At 42.5% G+C, this 21623-nt stretch overlaps 1 protein-coding gene across 3 annotated transcripts in view; it reads left to right on the top strand.

Moving 5' to 3' along the window:
* Positions 1-21623, top strand: part of ACTR3B (actin related protein 3B) — a 48207-nt gene that overhangs the window by 14551 nt on the left and 12033 nt on the right. For 2 of the 3 annotated variants that reach the window (XM_033098939.1, XM_033098941.1), the window contains 5 exons: positions 7876-8000; positions 8614-8724; positions 16343-16438; positions 17216-17323; positions 20430-20573. In XM_033098939.1, the coding sequence (XP_032954830.1) occupies positions 7876-8000; positions 8614-8724; positions 16343-16438; positions 17216-17323; positions 20430-20573 (584 nt within the window). Of the gene's footprint in view, positions 1-7875; positions 8001-8613; positions 8725-10987; positions 11325-16342; positions 16439-17215; positions 17324-20429; positions 20574-21623 lie in introns of those variants that run through there. The other variant, XM_033098942.1, reaches the window with a different exon arrangement.

Raw genomic sequence — 21623 nt, 5'->3', positions numbered from 1 at the left:
GTAATTTGGAGACAGTTGACCAAAGAGTAGGTATAGCAATCAAGAGGGAAGTGAGACTCTGCCTCCTGCATGTAGCTCTGGTAAGATTTGTGATCTTAGACATTGTAAGCTGCTGTGGGGCCAGCAACATGGTAATGCCCAGGCTCTCGTGACCATTAGGGGACATGCATGGCTTGGGGGGACACCAGAGCTGGAGGGAAGGCGCTTGGTCAGTGTTTATTCAAGGGAAGACGAAAGACATTTGAGTGGACATGGGATTCCCATCACTGGAAAATGTACTCCAGATCCCTCGAGCACGTCTGTCAGCTCGTCCCAGTTCCTGTTTGCTGGGTAACTGATAATGATTTTGATTTTCTAGGTCTGAATACTTCCATGCCATGACGGGGTGTCCTTGACAATAGGCACGATTGGTCTGCTGTGTCGTCAGTTTTTGTTCAGAATTGGGTGTATTAGTTTGCTGGGGCTGCCGTAACAAAATAGCACAGACTGCATGTCTGAATGAAATTTATTTTTCACAGAAGGGAAGCTCCAAGTCCAAGGTCAAGGTGCCATCAGCATTGGTTTCTGGTGAGGCCTCTCCTTGGCCTGCGGATGGTGGCTTCTCACTGTGTCCTCGTGTGGCCGAGAGAGAGGGGTCCCCGGGGTCACTCCCTCTTATGAGGACACCAGTCCTGGGTGTGAAGGCCCAGGCCCTTGGCCTCAGTCAGAGGCCGCCTCTCCAGTGCACTCACCGGGTGCTCAGGGCTTCTGCGCATACGTTTTGAGGGGACACAGTTCAGTCCATAGCCGTTGGCATTTTGTAGGATACATTAGACTTTTGTGAATTTTATTATTGTGAATGCCCCGGAACTTGATCATTCTATGCCAAATTGGTAAAAGGAACTTCCTGACTTTTCAAAGCAGATTAAATTCTAACCTTGTCAAGTGCAACAACTCTAAGAGGCTGGTCTTGCACCTCGTGCTTTGATGCTTTGGCATTTAAATCTGTCAGCAGCATTTAGTTGTCTGAGCCATTTAACCTGTCACCATTAATAGAGAGGGGGAATTGAAGTCAGTTATTAGCAGGATTTCATTTGCTGTCAAAAGGCATGGCAGCTCTCAGATGGGTGCTGTCAGAACCTTTGCAGTGGCAGAAGCTAGAAAGATAATAAAAATGTCAGAGATGTGGGAGTAAAAGAAGAGTTACATTGTTGCTGAATTTGTTGCGAAAGAGCAGCCGCAGGAGGCAGGTTAGACGTTTGCGCAGGAGTCGGGTGTTGGGACCCCTACAGGGACTTGGTTACTTGGGCATTTGGCCCACTGCTGTGTTAGTGTTGGGAGCAGTGGCGAAGTTCAAGCCGTGTGTGCTGAAGTGGGATCCAGAGAGAAAAGGGGGCTTCTGTGGATGTGTGTGGCTGCGTGGTAGGTGCTGGAATGCTGCCTCTGAAGCTGGAGGGCACAGAGGCGAGGTCCACGCGTGTGCGTGAGGGAGGGGTGGCCGCACTCCCATCCGCTCCTAGCGGAGCCGAGCCCAGCGCCTGCGAACGTGGGAACGCGGAGGAGGTCTTGGAATCGCCCTCTTAAGGAACTTGAGCTTCGCTTTGCTACCGGGAATTTTCCAGTTGTTTCTGAGGCTCCCGCGGAGACCTGGCCCCGACTGGAGAGGCACCCAGCCTGTCCTGCTGCATGGCAGCTCTGCTTGTGTCTGAGTTCCAGCCTCTACAAAAATTGCTTGATTGTTTGAAGGAAAGGTTTCCCTACGTTTTTCTCCTTTTCCTTTAAGCTGTCAGAGAATATTTGGAATCACTGAAAAGTTTCAGACAGAGGAGTGTGTGTGGTGATTGCATCCATAGAAAGAGGATATGGGAGGGCCCAGGAGGGGTGGGAGAAAGAAAGTCCATTTTAGGTACCAGGGTGTGAAGAGTTCACGTGTAAAGGTCCAGTGGGCAACTGGGTAAACGGCTTGGTGCTCTGGGGAAAGCTCTGGACTGGGGACAGGGGCTGAGCCCGAGACGGTTTTGCTTTTTTGAAAAATTTAGTAGAGGCCTTTAAAACCTTTATTTTGGCGAAAAAGAAAAAAGAAAAGAAAGCAAAGCAAAAGATATTATAACAAAGACCCATATCCTCACCACCCAGATGAGCAAATGTTAACATGACTTTATCTTGGAAACACCTGGGTACACACGGCGGCGGGGTACCGGCCCTCCTTTCTCTTCGCGGTCCTCCCCTCTGGTGGGTATTTTCTGCATCCAGTCCATCCATGTTTGGTCCTTTCCTTACAGATAGCAGGACACATATGTAGCATTCTTTTTGTCACATATGTAGCAGTGTTCTGTGGTTTAAACATTGCCGAAATGGTGTCGTACTGTGAGTAACTCTCTGCATTGTTCTTCTGAATAAACCCTCACTATTCGGTTTTAAGACACCAGTGTTGATGTACACACGTCTAGGCCAGCATTCCAACAGGTGCTTCCATAGCAATTTTTTCTTTCATTTGGGCATTTTCCACTTTTCTGTGTTATACAAACTGGTGCAGTAACTATCTCCTTATCCACACGTGCTAGTTTCCCAACAGAAAATAGAGGGACACAGGACTGTTTGGTCATTCAGGGGTGCCACTCTTCAGTGTGTCAGGTGTTACCCCGTTACTCTTCTGAGGCTTGTTCTGATCTGAACTCCCATCAGCAGTGGACGAGTGTTTCTGCTTTTGCAGAAACGTCCTTGACAACAGTCGGTACTGTGAGACTGAAAATTTTTGCCAGTCTAATGACTGTAAAATGAAGTCTCACTTTTTTGATTCCTAGTAAGGTTCAGTACCTTTCATCACCTGTTCATGTCTTTGCCTCTTTTTCTATTGCATTTTTATCCTTTATAAATGGACTTATAGGAACCCTTTGTGCACTCCGAATACTAATTTATTGCATGTTTCTTGTATTCCATGACATCTTTTTCAAATAATTTCTTTTTGTTTAGAAGTTAGAAATTTTTGACATAGTCAAGGTTTTCAGTCTTCTTTTATAAATTGTTTCTGTTTTAACACATGCATTTGTACTTCAGTCATAAGACTTTCTATACTTTCTTCTACAGAAACTTTATTTTTTAACGTGGTGTGAGAGAATTCATTTTGTTTGTCTTCCAAATAGAAGGCCACTGTCCCAGCAGTTCTTATGGAGGCGCGTATCCTGATACGGATTGTGTCTTCATCACATTGCCATCCCACACGTGCCTGCGAGACTCTGGTTTCAGCCACGCGTTTGCTTAGCTCTGTCCCAAATCTGCGCTGTTGCTTTAGCACGTGTCTTGATATCTGGTAGGTCTGGTTCCTCCTTTTTCTTTCTCAGAATAGCCTTAGCTATCCTTAGGCCCTACTCTTTACTGTAAGTTTTGGAGTCGGTTTAAAGTCTGTGAAAAATTATAGTGGGGTTTTGATTATAGACACATTACATTGGTAGATTATTTGGGGCAAGTTTGACCTCTTTATGAATCGAATTTCCCATTCATGAATATGGTATATGTTGTACTGTTCATTCATGTCTCTTGTGTCTTCCGGTAATGTTTGTGAAACTGCAAAAAGCTCAGGCAACCTTTCGCTAGATTTATTCTTAGGTACCTTTATGTTTTTGTTGCTGTTGTGAATTTTTTTAGAATTGAATTTTCTAATTAGCTAATGCCAGCACATAGGAGGAATGCTGCTGAGTTTTTAAAGTTGTTTTTGAATCCAGCAACCTTGCTGACCTGTCTGATTTGTTCTAATAGTCTGCAGATTCTTTTAGTTTTCTATGCAGATGTTGGATTAACTGCAAATAATAGTTATTTTGTCTCTTCCAATCCCAATAGTTCATCTATATTTTTGTCTTGGTCTTGTTGCATTGGCTAAAACTTCTGCCACAGTGACTAGAATTGGAAATAGCAGGTGCTTTTGTCTTTCTGATTTTAAAGAATGGGTTAGTGTTTCATTAGTTATTACTGTAGAATTTTGTGGAAATGCCTTTGCAGTTTAGTACAGTACCCTTCTATTCAGAGGGTTTTGGTTTTTTAAAAATTATTATTAAATCATGAATGGATGATGACAATTAAGACTTTTTGTGTATCTTTTGAGATGATCATATGGTTTTGAATATTTAAACCCCTAATATCCTAAATCCCATTAACATGTTCAAATGTTAAAGTCATTTGTTTCATTCTTGAGACAAACCCTTCTTGGTGATGAAATACCAAGAAATACATGCTGAACTGTATTTGCAAATATTTATTTGGGAGTTTTGGTATTTATTTGTAAATATTTATTTTTTGCATCAATGTTCAAAAGTGAGATTGGTCTATAATTTTCCTTTCTTACACTATTTTTGTCTGGTTTGTATATCAAAATTATACTGGCTTTATAAAATGAGTTTGTTAGCTTTCTTTTTCTATTTTCAATTTACATGTTAGGAATTACTTATTCCTTGAAGGTTTAGTAAAATATATGACATTCTTTTGGGAAACACACTGGATATTCTTATTTTAAAAATTAATATCCTCTGTTAACTGCTATAGCAAGTGTTCTTAAGATACAGAATTTGTATCTAAATCTTTAGATACACTCTTCCTTAGAGATAATCTCCCTGATAATTTTCCTTAGATTTACCCTCAGATGACTTTCTGGCATTTGGAAAACAGCCTGTCTCTTTTGGCTATGCACATTCCAACCTAAACATTTGTTTTTAATCTGAAGAACAGTTACGTTGTTCTTTATGTAAAGTCTAATCTTGTTAGTTTTGATTAATCATTACAGCTAACTGAAGTGTTTCATTTTTTTTAATTTGTTTAAATCATTTGCAAACTACATTTTGTGTTAAAAATATTTTATTTTGAAATAATTACAGATTCACAGGAAGTTGTTACATCTTATATAATTATGTTGTACAATGTGAAAACTAGGAAACTGACATGGGTAAGTGTGTATGCGGGGGAGCAGTTCTGTTTCATTTTATCCCATGTGTGGATTCCTTTAACCACCTCTGCACTCAAGATACAGAATTATTTCATCACCATAAAAATCTCTCCCGAGCTATTTCTTTATACTTATACTTACTCCTCTCCCTTCCACTATTCCTAACCTTTGGCAATCACTAATCTGTTTCCATCTCCATAATTTTGTTATTTTGATGATGTTATATAAGCAGAATCACACAGTACATGCCCTTTTGAGATTGGCTTTTTCACTTGGCAAGTCGTTGCCTGTACCAATACACTGCTCCTTGTTCTTGCTGAATAATATTCCAACATGGATGTACCGTAGTTTGTTTAAACGTTCATCTACTGCTGGGCATCTTGGTTATTTCCAGCTTTCAGCTGTTACAAATAAAGCTGCTGTGAACACTTGGGAAGAGCTGTTTGTGTGGACATGAGTTTTCATGTCTCTGGGTAAATACTGTGTAGTGCAGTTGCTGGGTTGCACGTCAGGTTTATGTTTAGTATTTTTAAGAAACTGCCAAAGTGTTTCTCCTTCTAGATGGCAACTACTGTTTCTGGTTTCTTTCCATCCTTCCAGAGATACTCTACAGATACAGCAGATGTACAGGGTTTTGCCTTTTTTCTTAAACACCGTGTCTTAATGATCCTTCTTGATCAATACATGAAGAGGGCTTCATTCTTTTTCATGGCTTTATAATATTCCATTGCATGGAGATGCCACATACATTTCAGCAGTTGCCATGTTTAAACGTCCATTCTGTTATCTGTTATAGTTATTGTCCTTTCCGTCTTTGTTTCCTTCGTACATTTCTCGTCTTCTCTGTCTACACCTGAATCAGGGCTCTGTTGTATGCTGTGGTGTGTTGGAGATGGCTGCTGGGGGCCATAGATCTTTATTCTGTGAGGAGTCGTATAATCTATGAATAATCATAGGTGTTCCTTGACAGCTGCTCTCTCAGGCACATTTCTCTGTTACGTTTGTGAGGGCTCTTGGGGCCACATCTACTTTTCATAGGTATAAACAAAAGATTTGAATATAAGCTGTATGTACCTTTATTCTTTTTCATGGATTCAGTTGCTTCCTGTATAATAGTTAAAAGAAGTGTATTTCATTAATTTTGTTATTGTCATTTCCAAGAGCCTCTAAACATAGTTCTGCTATGATTTGGGGTCTGAGAACTTTGATCTGCTTTTTTAGGAGGGATTAGACTTACTTTGTTGTCATTTAAATTTTTGAGTGTGGTAGTTTTGTTCTCACTAAGTTCAGCATTTTTTCTTTAAGGTGGTGATTTTTCTTTGGGTGAAAATTCTTGCCTTCCAATTCTTGGTAAACTTGAATGATGTCATGAGTTGCAGAATCTTTTTGCCTTTGTCTCTTTGCAATCTTTTATATTGACTTGGCAGTTTAATTCTAAATTCATGCATAATTAAGTTTGATCTTGCCCAGAGGATAGAATGTGTCACTTGTCCTGGCACACGGTATAAGGACTTTTGAGGTCTGCTGCAAGCCATCTTTCCAGGGGTCCTTTGAAATGCCTCACTTGGGAGCCAAATGATTCTGTGTGGTGGTGTCAGCGTGCCACGGAATGGCGTGGTCAGTTTTTAGAGATGAGTTTCATTTATTTCTACAGATTGCCTAGTAAGTATGGCCCACCAGACTCTCCTGGCCCCACTCTCTCGGCTCAGTCCCCAGCGTTTCACGTCGTCCCTGCTTCTTCAGCCCTGCAGAAATTCTGTCCTTTAGATTTGTGCCAGCTTTTGTAACTTGCATTGGAGTGAGAAAAGGAGATGGGCAAAGTCAGTTCTGTCCTGCATCTTTTTCTTTTCACTTCTTCCTGTTACTTCAAGATACCTTTCTGAGAAAAAGAATTGAAGGTCACTCTTATAGCTTTATTGCTATTCTTCATTTGTAATAAATTGGGGATTTCAGATAATCTACTTTTTTAAAAATTATTTTAATTTATTGGGGTTACAATTGTTAGTAAAATTACATAGATTTCAGGTGTACAATTCTGTATTACATCATCTATAAATCCCATTGTGTGTTCACCACCTGGAGTCAGTTCTTCTTCCATCACCATATATTTTGGATAATCTACTTTTAAAAATACTTGTATATGTTTACTAATTTGTTTTGGAGTAAAGGTGATGAAGATGGGTTTATGGGAGCTCAGACTACCAGGGGTCAGAAATTTAAATGGAAAATCACATCTTTACAGAGCTTTCCACATTTCATTAAATGGTAAATTCTGGAGTGAGGTTTTATATAATTATTTACTCCTAAGTATATCCCCAAATATCAAGGCTAAATTGTTAAGAAAATAATATACCATAAAACTAATGTTTTTACATAACACAGTTGTTTGATTACTGTACTTTTTGCAACAGATACTAACCAGCAACCTCCTAGTTTTTCTTTTTAATGGGAACTTATTTTTTATTTTTATTTTTTTTCTGTAACAGGACTAAAAATATATTTTTAATTTATCTGATGCACAGTTTTATTAAATTGAGCGGTTTAAGAGCGGATAGGCATTATTTTTCCAGTTAATTCGCTTCTGTATTTTTAATTTTGTCTCCCTCTGTCTTGTATTTTAAAATTTGGAACCTATCGATATGTTCTCCAAGAGCATTTCACGTACCATCTTATGGAATCTTTTTGTTTCAGATGAAACCAAGAAATTAAGTAATGTAGCTTCTGTCAGCATTAAAAGCAGACAGCCGACATTGTTGTGCCTTACTGAAAATAGTCATGGGACGTAATAGTCCTGCTGTCTGTTGGCTCATTGATAGTGTCTTTTCTGTGAATCCCCTCGACACCAGATAACACCCTAGTGTTGACAATTTACTTGTATGTACATAGGGATCATATTATATCTCATCATTCAGATAAATGTGGGTGGTGATGGAAATCTTTGTGCTGTTCTTTTTTTTTTAAAGGTATTGCCATCAGAGAGTCAGCAAAGGTGGTCGACCAAGCCCAAAGAAGAGTGCTGCGGGGCGTGGACGACCTGGACTTTTTCATAGGGGATGAAGCCATTGATAAACCCACGTACGCCACAAAGGTGAGCCCCGTCCAGGGGGCGGAGGCATGGATAAGGCAGGATGGTCCGTTACCTGAGAGGTGTGCTCGTGGGCTGTGGGATGTGTTTAGTCTTAGGTTTGAAAAGAGGTTTTGTTGTTGTTTTTGAATATGGTATTTTTGCTGTGGAGAATCAAGCAGATTTACAAACCCTGGAATGCAGAATGGACTCCGAATGCTGGGTGCCATGCGGGGCCAGATCTGCCGCGCTGGGACATGGCAGGTTGGCTAATTAACCTGTCAGATACGGAAAGTCGCAGATTGAGTAATTAAAAGTAAAGCTCTGAAGTTATTTAAGTAGACACTTGTTCTAAGAAAAGAAAAAGCCTCCGATGGGGGCGGTATGGTAGACTGGCGGCGTTTTCCCATCTGTTACTCCATTGTTAAGACATTCTTTGCACTTAGGAAAGGGTGGAGCAGAATATAAGCAATAATACAACTTAATCTTCTGTTAAAGTGCCTGTTGTTTCTCTACATTCACTTCATGCAATGGAGACCTTTGTTTTCTAACTCGGTCTCTCCGGCCAGTGCTGGTAAATGGTTACTGTCGCTGGTGTGGACGGAAGCCTGACGTATTTTGGTGTCTCTCATGTTAGTGGCCAATAAGACATGGAATCATTGAAGACTGGGACCTCATGGAAAGGTTCATGGAGCAGGTGATTTTTAAGTATCTTCGAGCCGAACCTGAGGACCATTATTTTTTAATGGTGAGTAACTGGGGCCGAGAGGAGTACATCTCTGTGAATTCCAAATTGCTTAGATTTTAAACTCAAGATGTTCTTCCCTGGGGAGTTTTTCATTTCTGCTGAAGCTGTTTGTGTGACGTGGATGCTTTTTGGGCAAATAACAGGAGACTCAACAAGAATGTCTGAAACCAAACGGGGCTCATTTTCTCACTAAATGGGAGCCAGAGTCCGGCAGTTCCAGGGTGGTTCTTACAGGGGCTCAGCCACAGAAGCGGGGACCCAGCCAGTGCGCTAGCTTGGCGTCCAGTGTCGGCTCCCCCCAGGCCCAGGATGGCTGCCCACTTCTGTGTCACCTCATATGTTTGCACTTTTTTAAGATTCCCAGAAACCTTCCCAGCAGATTTGTGCTGTCATCCATGCCTCACGTGGTCAGTAGTAAGGGACATGGAATTCGGTTAGAGTAATCAAGACTGTCTCCCTGGGGCTGGGGCCATCTCTGACCACCTGGCCCAGGCAGGCAGGGTAGGTACCTGAACGAACACAGCGAGGAAATTGGAGGGAGGAATGGATTTGGGTAGGAAACCATCTGTGTAATACTTCGATAACTTCAGGAAGCAACTGGACCACTGTGATTTTTGCTTATTATAGCAGAGGAAACTGAGTCAAGATGTTATTTTGCCAGGGTTTAAATCTTACTGTAAGATAAAATTGAGCTGAGTTAGGGGCCCTGATTATGGTATTTAATCTTTATTCAAACAAAACATTATACAGAAGAATTATCTCTTGGTTATGAAATCTGTTCTAATTGTTCTCCTCAATATTATGTGTTTTCTGCCATGAAATGTTCTTTTTAAGATAAAATTAGTTACATGGACAAAACACTTGCTTTATAGAGAGCAATTGCATATAACATAAGCTGAATATTAAAACCTACAAAACTTAGCTTTGGATTTTTTCCATACAAGTACATTGTGAAATGGTCCCAGCCAGATGCAATTACATAATTCTTTCTAATGTTGAATATGGTGTTCTTTGGAATTATCTGGCTGAAAATCTGGTAACTGCAAGGCCACTATGACAGTTAGTGGAACGTGTGCATTTACTATCCATTGAAGCAAGTCCTGGCTGTACCCTCACAAGTAGGAGCCAGGCGTGGGAGCTGTGTTCTGCGGCCCACTGTGTTTTCTCTCTTGTGCATCTACAGTGCTTACTGCACAATGAAGGGAGCCAGGAAACGGACAGTGTGTCTGTCTGAGTGGCTTTGTCACTGTAGCCAAAACAAATCCCAGATTCTCACCTATCACATTTGGCATTTTCCTTCTCTAGCGCATCCCATAACTACCGGTAGGACAGGACTTCAGGAGCAGGTGCCATCTTTGTGTCTTCCTCAGTGTACCCTGCCAGGGTTTCTCCCTTCTGCTGCGCTGGAAGACATCAGAGCTAGGCCTGTGGGGCAGGTGCACACCACCGGGACCCAGTCCACAGGAGGTTTTTCTGAAAGGAAATGTTTTCTGACTTAGCTGGCATATATAGGCTAGTAAGATAAAACCACTTGCCAAGAAGGAAATGGAAGTATTTGGTGTGAATATGGAAAAGCTAGAGGCCATTTGCCAAAAATGAGTACCTGCGATGAATGTTCAAAAATAATCGAGTTTATTAAATTAAATATTGTTTTATGTGTATTGTGCTTAGAATTCTGCAAGTCAGTTCATTGCGTGATGTGATTGTGGAAGTGATGAGAATGGTAACTTTCTTTCAAGTTTATGCCCTTATTCATCAGTTAGTGGATTGGTTCAAGGGGAGGAAAGCAGGCATGGCGATTGATGGCCAAGCCGTGGAAGGTCATTGAAGACATTTACTGAACTGCTGCAGCCGATAAGCGCTTCCTGGTGTAAAAGAGTCTCAGAGTTCTAAATTATTGTCCCTCGGTCGCTATACAGCTGTTCTCTGTGACCGCTGTGAGCAGACATCTGAACATACAGGGCGCAAACAAGCTTCTCACGGCTCATAGTTCTCAAGAAGTTTCAGAGCCTCAACTCGTATTGGTCATGTGGATTGAGCAGGTGGCACATGGGGGCCACACTCTAATCCAGTCCTGAGCTGCCCAGAGGTCACAACAGAACCGTGTCTTTCAGAGACCTGCAGTGCTCTTGACTGGAAATCGAGTCACAGCTTCAGAAGAGATCTGCAAACTTTCTGAATATAAATCAAGCACGGGAGCAAGCTGCACGTGCCGCTCAAGAATACCCAGGAACCAGGAGCTCTGACGTCTGAGAGCAGGAGAGCTTGGGCGGGGATGGGGGTCAGTCAGCCTCCCTTCAGACTCCTGCTTCACGGGTCCTCGGTGGATTGGATGATGCCCCCCCGGACTGGCGAGGGCACCACCCCTTATTCAGTCTACGAATGCTAATCTGTCCAGAAACACCCTCCCAGACTCATCTAGGAGACGTGTTGGAGCAGTTCTGTGGTCACATTGACGCATGAAATGAACCTCCGCATGCAGCGTGTCCTGACGTACTTGGATAGTTGCCTTCCTGGTTCTTGAGAATGATGGACACCTGCGCTGTCCAGCATGGCAGCCACCAGGCGGCGTGGGGGCTGACCGCCTTGGGTTTGCTCAGGTAGTGTGCTTTCCGCTTCCAGGGTACTGTCATCTCCTCCCCTGGTCTCCCGTCCTTGAGGATTTATATTTTTTAAAAAAGGTTTCTTTACTGTAATTACAGAGAAGGATGGTGGTGGGGCAGTATTAGGTACATGTGTTCAGTTTACTCTTTATCCAGAAATATGGGTTGGTTTTTATGGTGGTGATTAATTATTCATTTTTGAATCAACACCAGATGGTATTTTTGCCATTGTTATGAATAAAAATGTTTATGTAGCTTGCATTCATGTGATGTTTTAATCATATGCTTCCGTATTTAAAAAAAAAGAAAAGCTCGATACCGCCAATTCAGAACTTGTTATAAACAATGGTTTGGGAAAGTTTTATTTAAATTGGTCTCCTAAAGGAACAATTACTGATAGTAAACATAGAAAGAATGGAGGATTGAGGGAGAAATGGATTTTTGAGTATGGTTCTCAGAACCCATGACGATATGCCCTTAATGCTGAGTTTGAGTCAAGAACTGGGAGAACGTAATTACATTGTAAACGTTCCTTAAATGGAAGTATGTAGATTTTAATGTAAATCCTTCACCGATGGTGTATTGTTTGGTACCAAGTAATAGAAGTATTAAAAAACAGAAGTTTAAACCAGTTAGGGGGTCTTATTGTTCTTAAATAAATTTGTAGCGGGGAGGCCAGTGCTGGTGTGGCAGCTCCCTGGTGTCATAGGGACCTCTGTGCTCTAGTGTCCTTAACATGTGACTTCTGTTCTAAGGGCACCTTACAATCACAGCTTGGCTCCTGCAGCCCCAGTCTGCATCTCTTGTGTTCCGGGAAAGGAGACGGGCTTAGGGGCCCCAGGGAGGCTCCCCTGTGAGTCCACCCTCAGCCCTGCAAGCAGCTTTCCCAGAAGCCGAATCCATCAGCTCTGGCTTCTTACTGGCCAGAACTTACTCACTTAGCCATCCTGTCCACAGGCAGTTCTGAGAAATGCTTTTCCTCTGGGCCTGTTGCCACCTGCTGGGATTGATCAGGGTCTGTCAGTGAGGAAGAGGGAGAACTGGTACTGGGCCCGTCACTGGCAGTGCCTGCCAGCCATGAAGAGAGGGGCAACACAAGAAAGAATTCAGCTCTTTTCACAGCTCTGGCTGGAGTCCACCCACGTGGAGAGTGTCATCCCCATGGGGAAGCCACCAGGCCAGGGGAATGCTGTGTAACACCTTACAGGTATTAGCGAACCCCTGGAGGGGGTCACATTAAAATAAGTGAGGAGTCGTTCAGTGACTTTTGGATCCCTGTCTACAATATGCTTTTGAGTGGGACCTCATTATTTCTCTTCCATGTTTTAAGACTGCTTTCTCTCCCTCATCCAGGGAATACATTGGAATATAACGATTCGAATTACAGTGACTAAAACTTACCTGGGCACTGTGTTTGAGCTTTGTGTCTGTTGCTACACGAGAGTCTAAACTAAACCACCCAGCTAGTTGACAGCCAGATGTGTGTGTGTGTGTTTGACGAGATCATACACACACACAGCAGTGAAGTCCGAAAGAAGGTGCACAAAAGTTTCCGGTACAAGGACGCCCCGCTCCCATCTCTGTTCTGCCCCCTGTGGCCTCTGCTAGAAGAAACACCTTTACCAGTTCTTAAGCAACTCATTGCTCATCGTTCCAGAAATAATTGTGTGCAGGCATATGCATCACGCATAAACGTTTTGTTTTATACAACTGGTAATAAAATGTACATACTGTCGAACACCTGATTTTTTAAATTTAAAAGAATTAAAAAAAAATCGTGATTAAAAACAGAGCATGAAGCTGAGCTTCCTAGCCATGTTTAATTCCGTGATGTTGACTGTATTTGCTTTGTTGTGTGATACATGCCTAGAACTTCTCCATCTTGCCAAACGAAACTTTACTGAACAGCTCCCCATTTCTCTTCCCCCCATACACCAGCTTTTTAAAAAAAGTTTTCGTTAAACATTGTCAATACAAAAGAATATTTAAGAATGTATGTGTTATGAGGCATCTTTTTTCATTTAACAGTTTATCACAGAGGTTGTTTCATATCAGCACATCTGGGACTCATCCTTTTTAATTGCTACAAAGTATGATATTTTATGGATATGACATAATGTATTTAATCAGTTCCTTAATGATGGGCTTTCAGATTGTTTCTCATCTTCCACTCCTTCCAAACAACGCTGACTGATCTCTCTGAGGCCTTGTTTTAGGTGGGTCTCTTGCCTGTAGGATGTGATTTAATTTTGTCTCATGGTGTTAGCTGAGACACTTTCTCTTTTTAGTAGGTGAATCCTTCACTTGTGTTTGCTGGTGATTTTAATACTAAAACCTCCCTTTCATTGGGCTCATTCCATGTGCCAGGCGCTTAGTAAGCACTTAGACTCCTTACATCTTCCCAACTCAGTGAGGTAGGTGCTAAATGCACACCGAGAGGGGAAATCACTTTCCAAAGGCAGTCAGATCGAATGTCGGGATTGGACCAGCTGATGGGACTCCAGGTCTCATTTGAACCACGCTGGGATGGTATGCTGCTGTGCAACAGATAGAAAAGCTTGGTCTTGGTTCCGCTATTTTACTTTATGCTGTGCTTTTTTCTTTTTAAATTTTTATTGGGGAACAACGCATTTTTCCAGGACCCATCAGCTCCAAGTCAAGTCATTGTTTTCAGTCTAGTTGTGGAGGGTGCAGCTCACTGGCCCATGTGGGAATCGAACCAGGTGTTATGAGCACCGTGCTCCAACCACTGAGCAAACCGGCCTCCCTGCTTTTTGTTTTTAATGTGTTTTATTTATGAATTAATTTTGTACAACTCAGGCTTGGTTTTCTCTTTGTATTGGGTGTGTGTTCTTTCTAATATATTTTTTCCTTTTTTTTTTGTTTTTTACGTATTTTAATGTAACTAAGAATTTTATATGTTTGCTCTTTATTTGTTTAGGGGTGATTAACTACTTCCTGCTGTAATTAGTGACCAAGGTGGCACATTTCCACATTTTCTTCCTCCTCTTTCTTTCCTCTACCACCTGCTTTTGATTGATTATATTACTAAACTTATTCTAATGTTAACATTTATCATTTTATGTATACTAATGCCTCTGATACTTTATCAGTTTAAAACGGTATCTTTTGATTCCATCATAAGAGGCTATCAGTGTGTTTATAGTCTCTCCTTCTACGTCTCTCAACTTGTTGTTATTTCTACTGTTTTAATTTATAACATTTACATTCTGTTCTATAACTGTGATTCCCAGAAAAGAAAATGTTTTTGTGTTACATCTTAAATAGATTAATGGCTCTCTGTAAGTCTTTGGCTACACTTCCTGCCTTCTTGTTTGGCTAATGTTTATCTTCTAATAGTGAATTCATGCAGGGCTCGTGGGAACCAAATTCTCCAAGTTCTTACATGTTTAAAGGTATTTTGTTTTTGCAACATACTCGATTGACAGTATGGTCAGAAGTAGAATTCTTGCTCTAAAGACTCTGTAAGCCTGACCCATGTGTCCCAGGGTTAGACATAGCTGTGCTAGTGGCCGAGGCCGCCTGTGCTTTCTGTGCCTTTATGGTGCCTGAGTCTGCTCCAACTGCCACAACAAGATAGCACAGGCCGGGTGGCCTAACCAGCAGACATTGGTGTTCTCACAGTTTTGGAGGCGTTAGGGCCAAGGTCAAGGGGTCATCGGGGCCAGCTTCTGGTGAGGACTCTCTTTCTGGCTTGCAGGCAGCCACCTTGTCCTCGTGTCCTCATGTGGCCTTTGCTCTGACATTGCAGAGAGCTCTCTGGCTTCTGCGTCTGTAAAGACATTAATTAGTCCTGTTGATTCGGGCCCCACCCTGATGACCTCATTTAACACCAGTCACCTCCCTAGAGGCTCCATCTCCAAATACAGTCACTCGGGTTTGGGGGTTCAGCATAGGAATTTGGGGGGACATAGTTCAGTGCATAACAAAGAGTAATGTGGACTTTTTTTTTTTGCAAAAGACCTAGAGAATTTTTATTTATTCTTTTTTTTTTGCAGCTTGAAATATGTGATGTATATCCATACTTATTGACTTGGAAAAATTCACAACATATTGCTGACTGACCAAAAGCAAGTTTACGTATTCTTTTTATCTTTCTGAAATCCTTTCCTTTCCTCCTGTTTGATAATGGTTATTAGCATAAAATAGATATTTGAATTTTTTGAAATGTTTTTGGTTGTGATTTTAGTCTGCTTTATTTTTATGCTTTTCTGATTATGAGTTTTTTGTTTGCCATTGGTTTTTCCTATTTTTTCTCTTCCCTCTCTTTTTCTTTTTTTTTTTTTTATATGGTCTTTGGCCAGTTTCTTTGTGTTCTTTCCTCATCTTTGAACGAAGGAAATTCTCCCTGGACTAGGCACGTGTGTGAGTTTAGGTGGTGGGGGGTGGTGTCTGGGTGAAGCTGCTTCTGCCCTAGAGTTTTCTGGAATTTTCTGCCTCGCAGCTGATGGCAGAGATGTTTTGTCCGACCTTATTTATCTTCTGTGCTCTAATGGCAGGTGGGGCTTGGGGAGGCTTCTGCTGCGGTTCTGCTCAAACGGGTCTTCTCACTGCAGCCATGGCTGACGCCTCCCCTCCTTGTCTGAGAATCTGTGCTGTCCTGAGATCTGAAGTCACCGGTGTTCTCTTGGTGTCTTTACTCGTCTTGGTTGGGTTTTTATTGCCCTTGGTAACTTCCTACAGGTCTGTTCAGTTTCAGGGCGTTCAGGTGTTATGGTTTGAAAGGTGGAGTTTCCTTTTCTGTGACTTGTTCCTCTTTTTGGGTGGTTACTGAGAGCAGAAGTATTTAGGGAGGACTTTACTCTGCCACATGAAAGCTTTTAAGACCCACAGCTGGATTTCTTTAATTAATCACTCTGGGTCTGTTCTGTCTGTAAAATTAGAGAGGCATCCAGCATCCTAATTACCATGCTTTTAGGTTAACTATTTTGTGGTTCTGAGGTAATTGCATGAAATTTGGGTGAACACTAAATATGGTGACTGTTTTCTTACAGACAGAACCTCCACTGAATACACCAGAAAATAGAGAATATCTGGCAGAAATTATGTTTGAATCATTTAATGTACCAGGACTCTACATTGCAGTTCAGGTAAAAACAAAGTTGTTTTTGATTCCCAAAGGACCTTACCTATTTAATAGCGGAAGAAATGGTGATTCCAAAGGCTCTTTGTAGTAAGGTTGTGTTGTGTGTTCTTCCTTTTCCACTCCCTCAGCACACACACACACACACACACACACACACACACACCATTCATCTCACACCAAGGTCTTCTCCAACCTTAGTGCTCTGGGTTGGGCAGTTCTTGGTGGTAGGGCTGTCCTGTGCATTATAGGATGTTTGGCAGCATGTCTGGCCCTTACCCAAGAAAAAGCACCACCACCAGCTCCTCCCCCAAGTGTGACAATAAATAATGGCACCAGACATTTCCCAGTGTCCTCTGGGGGGCAGAATTGCCCTAGGTTGAGAACCAGTGTAGAATACCCAGGTGTGAGACCTACTGATCTGTCTTTTAAAAATTCCACAAGTGATCTTACTGCAGCGTGTCTGGGGACCCATGCTGGGAACCAGTGGATTAGAAGTTACAGTTTTATATTCCAGAATAAAATCCCTGTCTCACTGGCTTTTCTATGTAAAAAAATGATTTATTTTATTGAAAATTTGGCTCCTCCAGTTTAAGTATACAAAATTTGCATGTTAGTTGTCCAATTTGGAATTTGAATTTTGGGAGGAAAGGTGAAGGATATCATAAGGGCAAGAGTTACTCAGACTTATTAAGTTAAAAAAGATTCAACCTGAGAATAAGCATGCAAACTACTTCAGAAAAATGTCCCCCTGTGCTCACGGTTTCCCCCATCTTTTGCCCAGGCAGTGCTGGCCTTAGCAGCATCTTGGACGTCTCGGCAAGTTGGCGAACGTACGTTAACAGGGACCGTCATTGACAGCGGGGATGGGGTCACCCACGCTATCCCAGTGGTAAGCAGATTAGTCAGTGCCTCCCTGTAGGACTCACCTGATTGAGGTAAGGGAAGAAGTAAAGGAAAAAACCCTTTATAAATTAAAATACCACTCTTAAAGTCGTAACTGTACTTAGTAAAGGTAACAAGAGTTTTTAAACCAGGTATGTGAGAAAGAAAAAGATGCCCAACATCTGTGGCCGTTTACAATTTGTCAGCCGTTGTGTGGGGTCTCCAGGGCTCTGTTTGATCCCTGGTGTGATGTCACCAGGAGGGTTTTGCTGGCGTGTCCTGAGCTGTGGGGATAGACAGGGATAGCTGCCATCATGGATATTCGAATTGCAGGTGTGGTCTTGACCACTTGAAGGATTAACTCTGTTTTGTGACGAGATGCGGATGGCTTTAACTTACTCGTGCTTTAAAGAAATGGCTTCTGTTTCTTTTTTATTTATTTATTTATTTATTTATTTATTTATTTATTTATTTAAGAGCCAAGAAGGAGAGATTGTATATTTTGACTTGCAGAATGCTCTGCAATGTCACTTTTTGGTTTTAAATTTCAAAATATTAGCAGAATGATTCGGGCTTTAAGAGACATCTATTGCTTCCATTTCTTTTTTTTTTTTGGTCCAGTAAACTAATTGAATTGTTTAAAGTTGGTTTCTTTGAAATTCATTGAAACCATCAAAGAAAGGTGTGCAGTGCAAAGTCAGGCTTGCTCTCATTCCCGAGCTTGCCCCCTTTCTCAGAGGCAGCCCCTCTTACTAGTTATTTAGGTATATTACAAATAGTTTTCTGCACATTCAGGTGTATGTGTATATGTATAACTTTTTAAAAATGCAAACGAGGGTTCTTTGTTTTTTTTAAAAACAATTCATTTACTTAAGTTGAAAAAATAGTCACCATTTCATTTTGGGAATTTGAAGGAATGCTGTACTAATATGCTTATGATTTTAATTCCTTCAAGGTTAGAAATTGCTGGAGGGGAAGGGTTACTGGTAGATGTGCCTATAGTCAGGAAGGAAAAAAGCCAGATTCCTCCCTTGCTCACCCTGTGCCCCTGGCAGCATGCCCTTTGCACGGGGATCTGGAGGGCCAGGGCCAGAGTGAAGGTCCCCCGCAAGCCCCCAACAGCATTCTGTGCTTGGAGCACCTGCAAGCCAGTCTCAAACACTTACTCGTTTTGTAGTCACTGAGACCCACTGGTGCCACTTGACGTGTAATACTGACTGGAAATGCAGGCGTCTGGCTTCTTCCCTGAGGTTACACACTCCCAGACGAGTGCAGGCCCGGGTGTGGGGAGAGGGTTGTGGGCCCGCTTCCTTCCATCCGTGTATCCAATTGAGGAGGAGAAAAGAAAACAGATTTCACATGGTATACAGGCCCGCTGAGAAAATTGTTTTTAAAATGTTTATCTGTATCTTAGTTTAGTTTTTTTCTTGATTATCAAAATTATATTTGTTGTAGAAACTTTGGATAAAATAGAGAAATGTGAAAAAGAAAATGAAATGACCATAAATTCACCCAGAGAACACATGATAGTTTTGGTTGTTTAGCCTTCTAAGCTCGTTTCCATAGACACACACGTGTATACACTTTAAGCAAAATTGGAATATCCTGTGTCTGATTTTGCATTCTAATTGTGTAATGTAATGCTCAAGTTATATTTAGCATATTGATTTAGTCCTAATATTTTTTTGTATGTTTAACTATCCTGTGAAAAAAATATTTATAACTACACAATAGCCCATCATGTGGGATAGCATAATTCACTTCTTTATTTTCCTGTTGTTAGACTTATAGGTTATTTTCATGTTTCGAATGCTGTACTGAAGCTGATACTGTGTATACACTGGTTGAATTAGTTTTAAAAAATGTTAAACGTGATGGAAGAGTATAATAATTGTCAATAGTTTGTGTTAGAGAACTAATATTCTTATGGCTTTAAGTTGATCTTTACTATTTTAATAATTTGTACATATCTTTTATCTCCATATTAAAGTATTTTCACAAATAACTCGGGCTCTGTGAAAAGGCCAAATCTCTTACTTCTAGAAGTTAGGTGCATCAGAAAGAAACGTTAGAGGAATGCAGTAACTTGTCCTTGGAACTTCCCTGGTGACCACAGCTAGTTTATAACCATTTGAACTAGTCCACCTGTAAGATGAAATCAGCAGTTCGCCACCGTTCCCAACGTCTCGTGTGGGCACGCGGCACAGAAGCCAGTGCTGTCATGTGGAACCTGGGGTATCCCGTCTTTTCCTGATGAAACCGGTAGGGAGATGCCCACTCTGTCGTCCCCACAGAGCAAGCTGGATGTGTGCCCAGGCCTGGGGCAAGCCATGCCCCCAGGAGGGGCCTTGGCTGAGCTGTGGGCCTGTGAACTCTTGGCCCCGGCCCCGCTGGGGATGGGCAGCAGCCCCTTTCCTGCCCCCGGCAGACCAGGCTTCACTGGCCTCGGAGCGAGCGCGTCCGAGCTCCTGACTGAGGCTGTCTCAGATGGCGTCCTGTGTAGGTTAACGTCTCAGCGCGATTCCTAACAGGACAGTCCTTACTGTGGCCAGTGGGACCATGTACCAAGTACTTAGTAAATGCCCAAAGCACTGTGAGCTGCTGCCCTACTGTATTTCATTGACTCTGTATGGTGAGCCCCACGGGGCAGTAGTGCCCCGTTTGTGGTAAAGGGACCGGGCCGAAACGTGAACCAGACTTGTCCATGGCCACTCAGCTGACAAATGTGGGCCTGGGATTTGAATCCAGGCTGGAACTGACTTCCTGCAAACTTAACCAAATTGTTGATTTTGAAATATAAGTAGATTTATAGTTGGTTTAGCAGTTTGCAGATAACACTTGTGTTTTGGTGAGGAACAACAAAAATGATTGGATTCACTGTTCTGACACACAGCATTACTGTCTGGAAGTGAACTATGTGTTTTTCTGTTTTTATTCTGATGAAAGCGTCGTATTGGCTGCTGATGGAGAGATCGGGTCACAGTGTGGGGTTGTGAACGCAGAGTCGGGCGGGTGCACGGATGGGACACCGCCAGCTCGCTCCCTCTCACTGGGGGGAGGGGGCCCCTCCCGCGGCACTCACTAACACGGCCTCTGCCTCCCTTCTCCCCTAGGCAGAAGGTTATGTAATTGGAAGCTGTATCAAGCACATCCCGATTGCAGGTAGAGATATTACGTATTTCATTCAGCAGCTGCTAAGGGAGAGGGAGGTGGGAATCCCTCCTGAGCAATCCTTGGAGACCGCAAAAGCCATCAAGGTAAAAACAGACGGGGAACTGGCCGGTTTGGGGGTGAGAGAGATGAGACGGTGTCTGCACACTTCCCTCTGCTGCCATCACTCCCGCTCCCGCCTTGCTTCCTCTCCCTCCCCGTGAATGTGGGTCTTGATCTGTTTACCACTTGCGTTAGGAAGGGGCTGAAAGACTGACGGCTCAGCCTCTTCCTCTGAACATATAACGTCCTGATAACAGGCTCGAGCACCAGCTACGTGCTGCACGTCATTTTCTCGCAGCCTTGTTAGATGGAGCCTTCAGCTAGTGGGGTGTGTCTCTGCACCCCCGGCTTCATTTCTAGAATAGGGAGCTAATGACAGCAGTGACGTCAGCCAGTCTTCAAGTGCGTTTCCTGTACCTGTATGTGGGGTTTGTACCCTGAGAACTAAAGTTCAGAGCAGTCCATTCTGGGATCCAGAATCATTCAACAAAGTCCACCTGTATCTCTGGACTCTAGCTACCGTGCTACAGTTGTTACAGGAAGTTATACAATTAAGCCATTGGATTAGAAGAAAGATGGCTTATTGGTCCATGTTTAAATGTCCACCTGACCTGCTGCATCATGTTCGTCTTTGTGTTACTATGTACATAGCAGTCGACAGGACCTTTTTAAAGGAACTTTTCAGGTTGAAAAGCAGGACAAATTATTATTATTTTTTAGTCAAAATGCAAGAGGTTCTTCTTAGTAATGCAAGGATAATTATTAGGTAGATGAAGAGAGCAGGATTTTGTTTTGTTTGTGGAGAAGAATTTAAGTGTGGGCTGTGACATGGGAGCTTGAGCGTCTCCTTTCTCGTGGAACCCTCCCTGTTTGTGGAGAGGCGACCCTAGCACCCCCCGCCCCCATTGCTTTCCTCCCATCAAACTACCGAAAACGCTGGTTGAAGGGACAGCAGCATCAGAGGTGACCCCCACATTTTGCATGGCACTCTTGGTGTAAACAGGCATTTTTAAGGGCACGGAGCACTGGGACAGGTCAGGGCTCCTGTGAGCCGGAGGCCAGCTGCTCTGATGTCCCTGGGACGGGACTTCCCA

This window comes from Rhinolophus ferrumequinum, chromosome 26, assembly GCF_004115265.2.
Source record: "Rhinolophus ferrumequinum isolate MPI-CBG mRhiFer1 chromosome 26, mRhiFer1_v1.p, whole genome shotgun sequence".
Taxonomy (NCBI): domain Eukaryota; kingdom Metazoa; phylum Chordata; class Mammalia; order Chiroptera; family Rhinolophidae; genus Rhinolophus; species Rhinolophus ferrumequinum.
Note: the sequence above shows the minus strand (reverse complement) of the source record. Positions and strands in the feature narration are given on the sequence as shown.